Source organism: Hibiscus syriacus, unplaced genomic scaffold, assembly GCF_006381635.1.
Source record: "Hibiscus syriacus cultivar Baekdansim isolate YM2019G1 unplaced genomic scaffold, ASM638163v2 tig00014444_pilon, whole genome shotgun sequence".
In the NCBI taxonomy this organism is placed as follows: Eukaryota; Viridiplantae; Streptophyta; class Magnoliopsida; order Malvales; family Malvaceae; genus Hibiscus; species Hibiscus syriacus.
Window position 1 is genome coordinate 103,190 of NW_024062326.1, and position 17,149 is coordinate 120,338.

Genomic DNA, 17,149 nt, shown 5'->3' on the forward strand with positions numbered 1-17,149 from the left:
AATTTATTTTCACCACCTTTTTCTTAACGCTTTTCATGACTCTTTAAGGGTATACTTTCAAATCGATCGAGGATAAGCAGTTGGGATCGTTATTTTACCTTTTAATTTGAAATTACAATTTTCTTAATTTAAGACAACTGAAAATTACATAGTACCGAAAGGGCAGTTCAAGGGTGCTAACCCTTCCTTGACTGTAACCGACCCCCGAATCCGACACATCTCTGGTAAGACGCAGATCAGGTAAGAAGTAAGGTATCCGGTCAACCTATTTATTTTCAAATAAATGGTCGGTGGCGACTCCAATCCACATTTTCCTAAGTCGAAGCCCAATTCCGGGGCCCAACCGAAAGACGGTTGCGACAATAATAGACTGGTTTGTTATTTCTTTTAGCAGTTTCCCGATGCCTGGATTGACTATGGATGCAATGAATGGAGAAACTAGAATTGAAGAACATAACAAAGGATTCTACTTGCCTTACAAGGACATTTTCACTCAAGAAAGGTCTCCAAGAAGTGCGTTGAGTCCACGAAGTGATTCCCTTGATTTAGCCATTGATGGTGTGGTGTCAACATCCATTGAGCAGCTTTATCACAATGTTTATGCGATGCAAAGCTCTGATCAATCTTCATCAATGTCTAGCTATGGATCGTATGGTGAGGAATCAAGGATCGATTCCGAATTACGCCATCTCATCGGGGATTTCGGTGTCGTTGAAATGACAAAGGAGGTGCAGGTAGCCGAGAAGAAGGAAGATGAAGACAGTGTTGGTGGCTTGAGCATTAAGAAAGAAAATGTGGTTACTGATAAAATGCCTGTGAAGAAGAACAATGACAAGATCCAAACTCAAGGTGGTGTTAGGCATCGTCCCCACTTGCACTCCCATTTTCCGGTTCTTGAACGCTCGATCGAAATCCCAGTGATTGAGGATGGCCAAACTCATGCACTTGCTAAATTTGCTGGATGCATGCATCTGGGTGACACTTATGCCATGTTGGGTCAAATTGAGAATTCTATTTTGTGTTATACAGCAGGTTTGGAGATTCAAAAACAAGTTTTGGGGGACACAGATCCTCGAGTTGGCGAAACATGTCGATATGTGGCTGAAGCACATGTTCAAGCGCTATGGTTCGATGAGGCTGAAAAGCTTTGTCAAATGGCTCTTGACATCCACAGGGAGAATGGTGCTCCAGCTTCTTTTGAAGAAGCTGCTGATAGGAGACTCATGGGACTCATCTGTGACTTAAAAGAAGATTACGGATCAGCACTTGAGCATTATGTTTTAGCTAGCATGGCCATGGCAACCAATGGATGTGAACTCAACGTTGCTTCAATTGATTGTAGCATTGGAGATGCATATTTATCATTAGCTCGGGTCGATGAGACAGTTTTTGCCTTTCAGAAGGCACTCACAGTGTTTAAATCTGCAAAAGGAGAGAACCATCCATCAGTTGCTTTGGTTTTCGTTCGGTTGGCTGATTTGTACAATAAGGTAGGAAAGTTAAGGGATTCCAGAACTTATTGCGAAAACGCACTCCGAATTTATGCAAAGCCAAATCCTGGAATTCCCTTAAAAGAGATCGCTAGTGGCCTCATTGACATTGTTGCAATCTGTCAATCTATGAATGGATTGGATCACGCACTCAAACTACTTAAGAAGGTGTTAAGTATTTTCAGTGAAGCCCCAGGGAAACAAACAACAATTGCAGGTATTGAGGCACAAATGGGAGTCATGTATTACATGATGGGGAGCTATGCTGACTCCTACAACACCTTTAAAAGTGCCATCTCGAAGTTTCGAGCGAGTGGAGAGAAGAAGTCTGCTTTGTTCGGGATTGCACTCAATCAAATGGGGCTTGCCTGCATACAACGGTACTCGATAAATGAGGCAGCCGATCTGTTCGAAGAAGCAAGGAGCATTTTAGAGAAGGAATATGGTCCTTATCACCCTCATACATTAGGGGTATATAGCAATTTGGCAGGCACCTATGATGCAATGGGGAGGTAAATTTAAAAAAAATATCCATTGTGAAATGCATTTCATATTCAACACTCACACTCGAATATGAGTCACATAGGTTCGTTCTTCATTATTACTAATTCTATGTTTCACAGGTTAGATGAAGCCATTGAAATCCTGGATTATGTTGTTGACATGAGAGAAGAGAAGCTTGGAACAGCAAATCCTGATGTCATTGATGAGAAAAGAAGGTTGAGTGAATTATTGAAGGAAGCAGGCAAGGTCCGAAGCAGAAAATCAAGAGCATTAGTCACCCTCCTTGACACCAGCACTCAAATAATCAAAGATGATGTCATTAAGGTATCAAAATCCTGTTTGTAGGTATATAATGTAAAAATTCTAATTGTAAAAGGGATGATTAAATGGTTGGTTTATCTGAATCACTGTCGCATATATAAAGAGAAACCTGGTTTCAAAAGTTTTGTTGAGGGGTTAAAAGAAAATTTATATGTTAACATTTCTTATATGTATGTTGCAATCTTATCAATAAAGCAATGGAGACATTTTCCTTATATGAAATTCTTTTTGGTTGTCAATTTCTACCACATCAAAGTAAGAGACCAACCATTGATTTCTACAACAGCAACTTGCATCCAATCATATGCTTCCAAGGTCGTGCTTGTAATACCCCAAATAGTAGGTCAGTGACTAATTTGAAAGGAATTAAAATTTTAGAGGACTAAATTGAATAAAAGGTAAAGTATAAGAAATGACTTAAGTAAGACCAATTTGTAAGAGATAGATTAATGAAAGGGCATTTTGGTCTTTTTAAGTGAAATGAAATTAAAACCCATTTAAAATTAGGGATTTAAGAAAAAGGGGAAAGTAAGTCAACAAGCTATCTCTTCTTCTTGTTCTTCTTTCCCATGGGTTTTGCTCTCCTCCATGGCTCCAAAGGTAAACTTCAATTAATCAGTTTTTCCTTTCGATTATGGGTTGTTTTTGCAACCTTAAATCATACGTAAGCTTAAGGAAAGGTTATATAAGATTAGAACTATGGCATGGAGGAAATATTAGAGAATTAAGAAAATGAGTTTTGAAATGATATGTTAAGATATAAGTGTTTATTGATGATTATTAGTAGTTTTGACTTGTCAAAGTAGTAAATAAGAGATTAGAAGCATTCAATGAGTTTAAAAAAACAAGCTAGAAAATATGGTGTGATTCTTATATTCAAGTAAACTTGAGAGATTTTAGATGTTTTATGAAGCTAAATGAAGGAAAATTAGTAGGGATAAGTAGAGAAGAGCTTAATAGTATTGTTGGGGGGTAAAACATAAGGAAATTTAACCAAATTTGGGTAAGATTCAGGCTGAAAAATGTAAAATCTGGGTAATGGTATCGGTACTGATAGAACATGACCGATACTATAGGCTTAATATTGGTAGAATCAGTTAAGTTGTATCGATATTGATGCAAGAAGTATTGATACCAAGAGGGGAATATCGATACTTGGAGGATGGTATCGATACCGTTGTTAACAAAATGCATAAATGGTATCGGTACCATAATAGAGTATTGGTACCGTAGTATAGTAGTATCGATACCAGGGTAAGGGTATCGATACTATTGAGCCAGAAATATGAAGATTGTTATAGAAAATATAATAATAGTAATTTTAAGTATTGTTTAAGTATAAATGTTACTAAATATACTAATAATTGATATTGTACGTGTCTTTAATGAATGCTTGAGTAGATCGAAATCAAGCTTCCGAGTCAAGCAAAATTAAAGGTAAAAGCAAGGTAGCTGAGTAATCAGATTGGCGTATTGGGTATAATAGCGAAGCAAGCCAGGTGAGTGCATTTAATTGTGTAACTATATGTTATACTAGTTATAGATGTATGATTGCTTAATATGTGTGTGGTGATTACCAAATAGGCACCAAGTGTGCAATTCACGGAATTCATCATATGTTGATGAATAAATGTTTCAACACTAAGTGTGCAATTCATGGAATTCATCATATATTGATGAATAACCATTTCGGCACTAAGTGTGCAATTCACGGAATTCATCTTATGTTGATGAATAACCGTTTCAGCACTATATGTGCAATTCACAGAATTCATCACATGTTGATGAATAACCGTTTCGGCACTATGTGTTCAATTCACGGAATTCATCATATGTTGATGAATAACCGTTTCGGCACTATGTGTGCAATTCACGGAATTCATCATATGTTGATGAATAACCATTTCGGCACTATGTGTGCAATTCACGGAATTCATCATAAGTTGATGAATAACCGTTTCGGCAATAAGTGTGCAAATATGCGGAATTCATCATGAGTTGATGAATAACCGTACAGGCACTATGTGTGAAAATCCACGAAATTCATCATGAGTTGATGAACTACTGTATAGGCACTACGTGTGCATCTTAATAAATGAACATGAATAGGAAGTTGGTAAATTACAATGTTAGCGCTAAGGGTGCAAATGTATAAGGTTTATAATAAATTAAAAAGAGTTAGTTGATATTATAAATAATTATTAGAGTATAAACTATTACAAAATAAAAGATTAATAGTCTAGATATGCATTTGGGAGGAATGTGTCAATCATGTAAATTAGTTGAAAGGCTATATGCCTTTGGATAAAAGTCTAAATGCTTAATAGTGCAATTTGACATAAATGAAATGCATAACGGTACATTAAATGCATGAAAGGATGTTATAACTGAGATTAATGAATAATTACTAAAGAATAATGGGAAAATGCACGGAAAGAAAGGTATGTTGGACATACTAAGAATGTTTACGATGATAGTATAAAAGAAATTTGGTTTAAATAAGAGGGACTCATATAATCCTTATGGATGATATGAAGAAGTTCAAAACCAAGTAAACCTAACATACTTAAGTGTATAGAAATGTTTTTTTACAATACTATGTCTCACTAAATAAATATTTAACACGTGTTTATTTCACGTGTAGGTAAGGGTAGACATTAGTCGAGTAAGGAGTGCAACAGTAGCATCAACTATTATCAATTAAGGTTGACTCGTCAGTAACTATAGGACAATCTGGCTTGTTTTGGAAAATTTAGTTGGCATGTAATTAAAGTACGAAAAATGCTCTAAATTGTATTTAAGTAGAATCTCTTAACATATTTCAATTACTGTTTTGCTTTATATTAAAAATGTTATGTTTTAAGAAAATTTAGAAACAAAATTTTACAGGTTTTTTAAAAGAAGAAATATTTTAAAAGTGATGTGACATTTGTATCTCGTGTACGGAAAAATATACAGGAGATGAGCGTTACATTTATTGGTATCAGAGCTACAGGTTTAGCCGATTCTCAGCCGAAACTGGGTTTAATTGAATTGAGAAAAATGATAACATGCCATTAAGATTGTCAAAATTACTATTATGGAGCCAATTAGAGTGTAACTGATGTCACTCTTTATTAACTTGAGTGTTATTCTTATGTATGTCCTAATAGATGTCAGAAACTAAGGAAAAAGGTAAGAAAGTAGATGATATTGAAAAGAAGGCCGATATCAAAATCGACCCAAGAGAATCCGACATAATTTCAGTATCATGCCGTAGAAGGGTAAAAGCTGCTAGGGATATTCATGTATTCTATGGAAAGAATGCCCCAGCGTTTAACGATTTTATGCATTTGAGGAAATGAGTAACCGGTAAATATATTGACCACTAAAAGCTTATAGAAAGATTAGTTATTAGGGGATCAATTGATTATGAGTTGGTTAAGAATAAATGTTAAGTTTTATGGATCTAATAGAGTTACTTTTAGAAGGTAATTGATGAAAATAGTTTTTCTACCCATTTCATACTTCAATAAATTATTATTTAAAATCGAGATTTAATTATCAAGAATTTGGAAAATTGTCAAGTTTGTAATGATAGTAAAAAGAGTAAATTTCTTTAATAGTGTAATTTTTAGCATTTACTGCTATGAAGTTATTTTTACAAAGTTCTCAAGTTTTTTTATTAAAAAATGTGGATAATTAGACTTTCATAGTTAAGAGAGAAAATGTTTCACTTGCTCAAGAATATTTTAAATGGATTTTAAAAAGTTGCATGGATCTCCTCAAAAAGGAAATGAAAGATTTTAAAAATAAAAGTATTATATTCAACTTAATCTCGAGTGAGATGATAGTGGTAAACCCTAGTGGGTCATAATGCAAGTGTGAGTTGGACAGGTAGTAAAAATTTAATAAAGATTACAGGGGCTATGTTCCTTGTGAACCTAATGGAATTATCATTTAATGATTTAAGATCATATTGGGTATAGGTTGTTTGTCTCCAAAGATGATTAATTCAGAAAAATGCAGAGGGTATGGAAATTATAGTTTTTGGTGAGAAAGTAAAATCATTGCTCAAGGTGATATCGATAATGATTGTGAAAGAAATGAAGTCAGATATATATATATATATATATAGCTTTTCTAGCTAATGCGATAGATACTCAATTAATTAAAGTAGAATTGTCAGATAATTTCACAAAATTGAGAACTTATAGATGTATTTTCAGATAAATTCTTGGGGTTACCTCCAGAACGAGAGGTGGAATTCAAAGTTGATGGTTATTAAAGTTGTTTTAGCATACGGTATAAGAAGACATCTGAAGAAAAACTCATGTTGTAGTAATTGGAAACTCCCAAAAAATGATCCTGATGTTTGGATTTCTTCGAGGGCTTGCTGGTTACTATCGAAGGTTAGTGAAAAACTTTCGACGTTAGCTTTGCTGCCAAAGAAGTTTTTTTTAAAGAAATATATGTCTTTTGTAGAATGAAAAAGGGTCAAGAGAATTTTGAAATGCTAAAGAGGATTGTAATAGAGACACTAGTGTTTATACAGCTTGAGTTGGGTAAGGATTATGTGCTTTTACTGATACATCTATCAACAATTTAGGAAATGTGCTTATGCACAAAGGTAAGGTTGTGGCATATGCCTTGATAAAGTTAAAGACTCACAAAAGGAATTATCTATGCATGATTTAGATTCGGCAGTTGTCGAGTTGCCTTAAAAGATTTGACGTCTTTATCTATATAGTGAGCAATGTTATAGTTGTGCTAATTACAAAAGCCTAAAATACTAGTGGAATTGAAGATAGTGAACTTGAGACAGAAAGATGAACATAACCTTTAAAGGTGTATGAAATGATCATTGATTACCTTCCAGGAAAGGTCAATGTTGTAGTGGAGGTACTTGCTCAGAACCTTTTGCAGTTTTGCGAGCTATGAATGTGCAATTAGCATTGAATGAAAATGACACTGTAGGATGAATTAAAGATGACACCGATGTTTTTATTAGATCTAATATTAGAATTACAAAGGAAAGGCGAAAATTTATTAATAAGAATTTTATAAGTAGGAAATGAAGAGATGGAGAACTTTTGAAGTCAGGTTCGACGGATGTTCGTATTATTGTGGGAGACTTTGTTTTCCCGACGATTAAGAATTTAGAAAGATATTCTTGTTGAGGCATTAAGTTCGTTGACTATGCATTCATGTGGAAACAATATGTACTAATATTTAAATAGTCGGTTGGGTGGCTTGGTTTGAAAAGAGCCATCACAAAAATTTTAGCAAAATGCCTGACGTACTATTAGAGGAAAAGCTGAACATCAAGCTCTTCTAAATTGTTTCAATTAATCTCAATTTATGAATGAAAAATGGATCATTGGAAAAATATCTGCTTTTATAAGAATTTACTTGCAATAACAGTTATTAGTTGAATATCAAGATGGTTGTATACGAAGCTTTATATGGGAGAAAAGGTTAAACACCATTAAATTAGTTTGAGTTAAAAGATCGAAACCTAGTTGGCCCTGATTTAATGAAAGTTACCCTATATAATTTTTAAGATCATTTCCGATTGACAAATGTCTTATGCTGATCTAAAAAGAAAAGTGATTTAACAGCAAGAAGGAGATAAAGTTTTTCTGAAAGTATTGTCTTGGAAGAATGTATTGCATTTTGGGTGAAAAGAAAAGATGAGTCCGAGATTCATTGGATCGTATGAGATATTAAAAAGGGTTGGACCTGTAGCTTATCAATTAACTTTGCCTCCGGATATGGACAAGATCCACAATGTTTTTCACGTATCGATACTTAGGAGGTATAGATCAAACCCATCCTATATTATCACTCCGGAAGAAATAGAGATCCGACCAGATTTAACTTATGAGGATGAACCAGTGCAAATCTTGGCTAAGAAAGCTAAGGAATTATATAACAAAAGGATTCCGTTGATTAAAGTGCTTTGGCAGAATCATAAGGTGGGAGAAGCTACTTGGGAAAGAGAGGAGGATATGAGGAAGCAGTTTCCACACCTCTTTTTTTTAGGCACTTCTTTAAATTCGAGGATGAATTTTCTTAAGAGGGGAGAATTGTAATACCCCAAATAATAGGTCAGTGACTAATTTAAAAGGAATTAAAAATTTGGAGGACTAAATTGAATAAAAGATAAAGTATAAATAATTACTTAAGTAAGACCAATTTGAAAGAGATAGATTAATGGAAGGGCATTTTGGTATTTTTAAGTGAAATGAATTTAAAACCCATTTAAAATTAGGGATTTAAGAAAAAGGGGAAAGTAAGTCAATAAGATATATTTTCTTCATATTCTTCTTTCCCGTGGGTTTTGCTCTCATCCATAGCTCCAGAGGTAAACTTCAATTAATAAGTTTTTCCTTTCGATTATGGGTTGTTTTTGCAGCCTTAAGTGATATGTAAGCTTAAGGAAATGATATCTAAGATTAGAACTATGACATGGAGGAAATATTAGAGAATTAAGAAAATGGGTTTTGAAATGATATGTTAAGATATAAGTGTTTATTGATGATTATTAGTAGGTTTGACTTGTCAAAGTACTAAATGAGAGATTATAAGCTTTGGATGAGTTTAAAAACAAGTTAGAAAATATGGTGTGATTCTTAGATTTAAGTGAGCTTGAGAGATTTTAGATGTTTTAAGAAGCTAAATGAAGGAAAATTAGTAGAGATAAGTAGAGAAGAGTTTAACAGTATTGTTGGGGGTAAACATAAGAAAATTTGACCAAATTTGGGTAAGATTCAGGCTTAAAAATGTAAAATATGGGTAAGGGTATCGATACTGATCGAACAGTACCGATACTATAGGCTTAAAATTGGTAGAATCAGCTGAGTAGTATCGATACTGATGCAAGAAGTATCGTTACCAAGAGGGGAGTATCGATACTAGTAGGATGGTATCGATACCATTGTTAACAGAATGTAGAAATAGTATCGGTACCATAGTATAGTAGTATCGATACCAGGGTAGGGGTATCGATACTATTGAGCCAAAAATGTGAAGATAAGCTAAGATTGTTATAGAAAATCTAATAATAGTAATTTTAAATATTGTTTAAGTATAAATGTTAGTAAATATACTAACACTTGATATTGTATTGTGTCTTTATTTAATGCTTGAGTAGATGGAAATCAAACTTCCAAGTCAAGCAAAATTAAAGGCAAAGACAAAGTAGCTTAGTAATCAGATTGGCGTATTGGGTATAATAGCGAGGCAAGCCAGGTGAGTGCATTTAATTGTGTAACTATATGTTATACTAGTTATAGATGTATGATTGCTTAATATGTGTGTGGTGATTACCAAATAGGCACTAAGTGTGCAATTAACGGAATTCATCATATGTTGATGAATAACCGTTTCGACACTAAGTGTGCAATTCACGAAATTCATCATATGTTGATGAATAACCGTTTCGGCACTATGTGTGCAATTCACGGAATTCATCATATGTTGATGAATAACCATTTCGACACTATGTGTACAATTCACGGAATTCATCATATATTGATGAATAACCATTTCGGCACTATGTGTGCAATTCACAGAATTCATCATATGTTGATGAATAATCGTTTCAGCACTATGTGTGCAATTCACGGAATTCATCATATGTTGATGAATAACCGTTTCGGTACTAAGTGTGCAATTCACGAAATTCATCATGAGTTGATGAATAACCGTTTCGGCACTAAGTGTGCAATTCACGTAATTCATCATGAGTTGATGAATAACCGTACATGCACTATGTGTGAAAATTCACAGAATTCATCATGAGTTGATGAATAATCGTACAAGCACTATGTGTGCAAATCCACGAAATTCATCATGAGTTGATGAACTACCGTATAGGCACTACGTGTGCATCTTAATAAATGAACATGAATAGGAAGTTGGTAAATTACCATGTTAGCACTAAGGGTGCAAATGTATAAGGTTTATAATAAATTAAAAAGAGTTAATTGATATTACAAATAATTATTAGAGTATAAACTATTCCAAAATAAAAGATTAATAGTCTAGATGTGTATTTGGCAAGATGGTGTCAATCATGCAAATTAGATGAAAGGCTATATGTCTTTGGGTAAAAGTCTAAATGCTTAATAGTGCAATTTGACATAAATGAAATGCATAATGGTACATTAATGGCATGAAAGGATGCCATAAACGAGATTAATGAATAATTACTAAAGAATAATGGAAAAAATGCACGAAAGAAAGGTATGTTGGACATACTAAGAATGTTTACGATGATAGTATGAAAGAAATTTGGTTTAAATAAGAGGAACTCATATAATCCTTATGGATGATACGAAGAAGTTCAAAACCAAGTAAACCTGATATACTTTCGTGTATAGAAATGTTTTCTTTACAATACTATGTCTCACTAAATAAATATTTAACGTGTGTTGATTTCACGCGTAGGTAATTATTTAAGTAAAACCTCTTAACATATTTCAATTAATTTTTTGCTTTATATTAAAAATGTTATGTTTTAAGAAAATTTGGAAACAAAATTTTACGGATTTTTTAAAAGAGGAAATATTTTAAAAGTGATGTGACATTTGAATCTCGTGTACGAAAAAATATACGGGAGATGAGTGTTACAGTGCTACTCAGATTTAGGTATTATTCTTTTTTTTTCTTGTATTTAAAGTCTTTTGAAGATCATACTTTTGTACATATATCCAGAAATATATCAAGCCTAAATGTTGATATTGTGTTATATCATCTCATTGTTGGAAGTTCCTTGATATGGGAGATCAAATTGACCATAGATAAGTTGGCCTTTCAAGACTTTTAAATGGAAGTGGGTGGCATTGGTAAATCAAGGTGCTATGGTGAAATTGAAAGACTTGACTAACCAGCCACATTTGAATGGAATTTATGATCCATCCTTCACATTCCCTTCATTATAAGTAATCAAGGTGAGATTGTTGCACAACACCAAAGAAAACCATGTATTATCCACCTAAAGCTTGATTACTTATCTAAAGTCTAAGCTAATATGACAAAAGCATCACAATCATATATAATGATGAGAAAATGAGCACCTCTCCTCAAATTAAAACCAGTGGGTCAAAGGAATGAGCCATTGAACAAAATGCAATTTGATGACAGATTCCGTTAGTTGGCTGAGTTTTTGTATGCTATCCCACAGCTATAATGCCTGCCTGCATTTAATGCCACGTGCATAAATCCTAAAACTGATGCATTTTTATAATTAATTCTGCCTCAGGATAGACTCAAATCTGTCTTGTGATGAACATGCCATGATTGCTTTTCTGATCATCATCACATGGTTATTTAATGGATCAGAGAATGAGCAATTAATAATTCTCTCTGCAGCCCACATATTGGCTCCCTCACTATAATGTACGTCTTCCTTGCTAATGTGCTTTGATGGATGATTGTAAGCACTGCCATAAACTGACCATCCATTTACCTTCCTTCTGCGAAGCAAACACTAGGACTAGGTGTTTGTTCTCCTCCAAGAATTATTCTCAATTAATATAAGCATGTTTAGCTTCATAATCCCATGATTTTTTTGGGGCATCTTCTCATCTTCCAGTTCCAGGTAGCTAGCTCGTGTATAATCAAATCTGCAGTGAAACGTTGGTGAAAAAGACCCTTTCAAAATTTTTTTTTGCTTGGTTTGATTGCCTATGGGTGTTTTTATATATTGTATGAAGTAATCATTTCTTAACATTATCATGTAATTCATGTAGACCATGTACTACAAATATCTGAAAGAGTAGGGTGAATCTTTTAGGTGAAATTCCAGTAGCTTTCAAATATCTTGCAAAACCCCACCCTGAAAGAGTGTGATGGTTTGTAGCATATTCAATTATTATTATTTTTAAAAAAGGTTGAATGTGATAAAAAGGTTAATGGAAAAATAGGTTTTCTTTCCACGTTTACACTTTGGGGCATAATGATCATCTTCCGCCTCACAACAGCATGCTCGGTGTGTGGTTTCAAACTACGAAAGGAACGTATCAAGTGATAGCGTGGGATTTGTGAGAAGAAGATGATGTATAACATGAATTCCGTCATCCTGGTGTTTGCAAGCCCTCCTAGTCCTCTACCATAACTCTGAAACTATTATCTTTAGAACTATACCAGACTGTAATCTTTAAAACAATTTTCTTCTTGAATATGGAGTTAATGAAGGACACATTCTAATTTTAGGGAGGATTCGATGCTGTTACCATTGACTGAGCCCCCAGAGCTGGATACAAACAAACCTTTCAGGCTTCTGTATAATTTTCAGGGCTTATTAGGGAACACAAGGGATATAAAATGAGAAACGATACATAGTTAGCCAATAGAGCAGATAACATAAGACAAGAAGAGGCCCTGGGCTTCTGTCTTTCACTTTCAAGTTACAATAGCCGCTGCTGCTCATTGGTTGTCCTTTGTAGTATGTAGTGAACTGTTTCAAAGTTAAATATGTTAACACGATACACGTCTAACAACTGGGGATGTAGCTCAAATGGTAGAGCATTCGCTTAGCATGTGAGAGGTACGGGGATCAATACCCCGCATCTACAATATTTAATTATTTGTTCAGAGCAGATTTGAAGATTCTTAACAACCAAAACAAAATATAAATGAATAGATAAGAAAGTAGGGGATTATAATTATTAGAACTGAAAAGAGAAATCCAAGTTACAAGTTACAACCTCATCTTCATCCCCCTTCCCCTAGCTTTGATTCAGCACAGATGAAATCTCAAGCTCTGCCCACCAAAAGGCAGAATCGCATGAACAAGAACAAATCATATATAGAATTAAAGATAGCCACCCGAATTCAAGAAAATTAGACTCATACCATGTGTCCTTTTCTAACTCTTCTTAACTGAGCCACGTCTTCTGATATTTTCTTGATGGGCCCCACCCATAATGAGACAGCACGACGGAACCAAATTCCTAATTTCAGTATTCAGTACAAGCAAATTTCATAGACACCCAAATATTATTATACCTGCTCTGCTAAGTATTCGCCTTCAATGAAATATATCAACTGCACATCATGGCTCCTCACAGCTACCTGTTTACCAAAGCCTTAGCTTATTAGTTCAAAGGAAACTGTTTTTCCATCATTTTAGAAACATGCATCTGCTGAACATGGTTTTATCCAATGATTTCGTAAGCCTAATTAATGAGGCCATAGACCTCATTAGCATTTTCAAAATCAAAATTTACAATATATATTATATATTTATATTGAGGGAGAGTCTTACACTATGCAGGTCCAAGAGCTTTTTATTTGTTAGTTTCTCAAGAGACACGGCGAGCTCCATTGCTGAACCAAAGAATTAGACACAATCAGCTTCAATAACACGCTAGCCCTAAAGTACATTTTTTTTGACATTATCATGCAATCCAAGTCAACATCATGAAAGATAATGGGATGATCACAGAACAAATTTCAAGATGCTTCATGGAGTTAACAAGTGAATGTATATCTCATTGTGTGTTGTTCATGTTCATATATGAACACACCGAACATAGAGAATAACAAACGTACTTCCATAGCTAAAATATGAATCTATATCTCATTGATGTGGATATACAGCATCTGAAGCTAGAAAAAAAAAAGCCAACCAAATAAGAAATAAAGCACATTTTTACCAAACCAACGACAAGCTCTAATAACATAAACTTACCATGTAATGCGTCTCCTTTCTCTTGATGATCAAACTCAGAAAGGGGCATCAATATGGACTGAAGCTTCACTTTTCCACCTCGTTTATTCTGATAAATAAAAAACAATCCAAATCGGAAAACAATGACAAAGACAAAAGAATAGCTACAATAAGCAAAAGACAGCTAAGATAAAAGAACCAACTATTCCATAAATTTCTCAGCATGCTCTCTTTCTTCTAAACTTGATTCCTTGAAGAACCTATTCACGGGAAAGTCTGAAGTTAGCTTAAGGCCAAAATGAGGGTTCCATAATGCTCAGCCAACTCAAAATTTTTCAAGGAGAATTACTTGGCAAGACCCTTGAGTGCAACGTTGCCACTGTTATTCACTCATCCATTCTTTATCTAAACTCCAAGGCTTTGATTTTTGTATAAAACCGAAACCGCCAGCAATCTATGGGACTTGTACTATGAACTCAAAAGAATCTCGCCCCTTCATTGTATAGCATCCGAAAGAAACAGGAAAACTGAGTATTAATCAGTTCAACTAATTTTTTACGGACACTTTCAGTTCAGGAATTAGTGTCTTACATGAATAGTTAGGACAATTGGCTATGATGAAAAGGGAATGAAAGGTTGGACCAAAATAAACCTTTTATAGAGACGAGCATGAAAGAGAGAAAACGATCCTTTGACATGTTAGTAAAGCGGTTGTTTCAGTCAAGCGACCTCATTTGTTAAGCAATGATTGTTATTTTGAAATGTCTTAGATTCTAATACTCGAGTTAAGCTACCTTACATGTGTTCTTTCTCAAATAATTGAGAGTTTTTCGAACATATACAATCTTTGACACTCTCATATAATAAAATGGGTTATTTCATATTGAAACATCTGAAAATTAGTTAAAAAATCTAAAAAAAATTCAATTTAGAAGAAAATATGGAAAAAAGGTATCTAAGGGACTTGAACTTTTCAAAAAAAAAAATCAATGTGGCCCCCACTATTTTTGCACTTAATGTCGCCCTCCAAGCTAGAAAAATACTCAACGTGGTCCTTTGATCAACGTTTTCTCCCTTTGACTAACGGGGCCATTAGTTTTTGACGACGTGGAACGTTAAGCACTCCAACATCATATTTTTTCTCTCAATCTGGTCCTCCAACTCAAGAAAATAACTCAATCTGGCCCTCCTATTTTTATCTTCTATTTTGGTTACTAAACTTTAAAAGTTTTCAATTTAATCACTCAACTTTTGATTTTTTTCTTGGAACAAAACAGTGCAACCCACGAAACTCAATATCAAAATTTGATATCGTTGAGAGGAATATTCTTGAAACCCTAGTTTGTAGTCTTTTGAATTAAGGATTAGGATTTAGGAATTAATCATAAAATTAAGATCAATTAAGTTAGTTTGTATAAAATGTTAAGATTATAGGTTGTAATTCATAAAATAAATGAAACATTACAAGTTGGAGTTAATACAATATAGGTTGAATGGAAATAATTTGTTGTGTATAACATTATAGGTTGGAGTTAATAAAACAAGTACAATGTAACATTAAGGTTGAATGGAAAATATTGGGTTGTGTACAACATTATAGGTTGTAACTAAAATTGTAATGAAATGGAGAAATTATTCCTTTGTATATAATAAATTAATATATTGGATAAATTGTATATAACATGTATTGGTTCAATGTATGGCTTAAATGCTTTGCTTTAATGTATGGCTTCAATGTACATAATCAGTTACAATAATCGATTATCATAATCAGTTATTATATTGGATAATTGTATATAACATGTGTCGCTTCAATGTATTTTTGTCATAAATGAAAAGGAAGAAAGATCATACAATCACGGGTAAGACAATTGTGGGAGGAAAAAAAAAGTCAAAAGGATAAGTCAATTATAGCTCGAGAAGATGTACTCGAAAAATAGAAAGAAAATATTGAGACAGAAGATCCACAGAAGCAACCAATGAGTGAATATATACACTTCTAGTAAGTATGAATGTAGATGTGTATTAGTTATTTGAATTATTATTGATTAAAACTATTTAAGAAGGAAAATTGATTATAAATTTTAAATGTTTACATTTTGGATTTATGTGAAAGAAAGAAGGAAGATGCCAATAAAAATACGATTTCAGTATGTAAACTGATTTGAGAATGTTAACGTAAAAGAAGACATTCATATAGAATGAGTATTATGTAGCATTAAATTATTGATATAGAAACATTTATGGTTAATTGTAGGTGAGAGAAAAAGCGTCGACAAAATGGAAGTTGATGAGTGAAGATGAGAAAAAACCTTTTAAACAATTGTCGAAGAAATTGAACGAAGAACTTAAAGAGTGGAGAAGTGTACAAGAAAATATGGTATTTTAAGAGTTTCCTAAATAAATAAATAGTTGAACTTGTAAACTTTTTTATAGAAGTTCTATAAAAATACTGACATTATATATATTTTTAAAAAATATAGGAAGACTTGACATGGTGTAGTCTGATTAGAGTGTATGAATTGATGAAAGAGTTGAAGGGAAAGAAAACGAAAATGGAGTAAGAGAAATAGAGTTTGGATTATTGATTGGAGTAATGAACCAATTCGCATGGACTTGTGTCATGAGTTGGTATATAATTTTGATGTAGAAAATTCTCGAGTTAGGTTCAATCAATATAAATTTAATCTGGGGGTTGTTGACAGGCGCAAAGCTTGAGTTGTCTAGCTTTGTACCTTAAGAAGGCATCATGTTCCAAAATCCAATCCATGCCTAAGATCATGTTTAACTCTCTAACTAGTAGCTCTATTAGATCGACTGGGAAAGTCTGGCCTTGAATTTTGACTGGGCGTCAACGGACGACCTTGTCGACAATAACATCTAACCCTAGAAGACTAGACACTCGAACTTATATCTCTAAATCCTCTGCTGGAAGGTTTCTTTCTCGAACTAAGTCATAACATATATAGGAGTGTGTGGACTCTAAATTTACTAACGTTGGAACTAGAATAGAAAACACGATAATGTACATGAGATCACATCAGCTACGTCCCACTCCTCCTAGGCTCGAATGACAAACTGGCGTGAGGCTACTCTAGGCTCTAAACTGATAAAAGATCTAGCAATGCCCCTATTGTGCTATCTGAAAACAAAACTCCCACCTCTAGAAACGTAA

At 33.8% G+C, this 17,149-nt stretch overlaps 1 protein-coding gene and 1 pseudogene across 1 annotated transcript; one reads left to right on the forward strand and one right to left on the reverse strand.

The window, feature by feature from the left end:
* Positions 1–401: 401 nt before the first annotated feature.
* LOC120207292 (protein KINESIN LIGHT CHAIN-RELATED 2-like) lies at positions 402–2,477 on the forward strand. The gene is made up of 2 exons (XM_039206784.1): positions 402–2,002; positions 2,114–2,477. The coding sequence occupies exons 1-2, from the start codon at positions 402–404 to the stop codon at positions 2,337–2,339; spliced, it is 1,827 nt and encodes a 608-aa protein (XP_039062715.1). The 3' UTR covers positions 2,340–2,477.
* A 3,819-nt stretch (positions 2,478–6,296) lies between these two features.
* LOC120207260 lies at positions 6,297–16,744 on the reverse strand (annotated as a pseudogene).
* Positions 16,745–17,149: the final 405 nt, after the last annotated feature.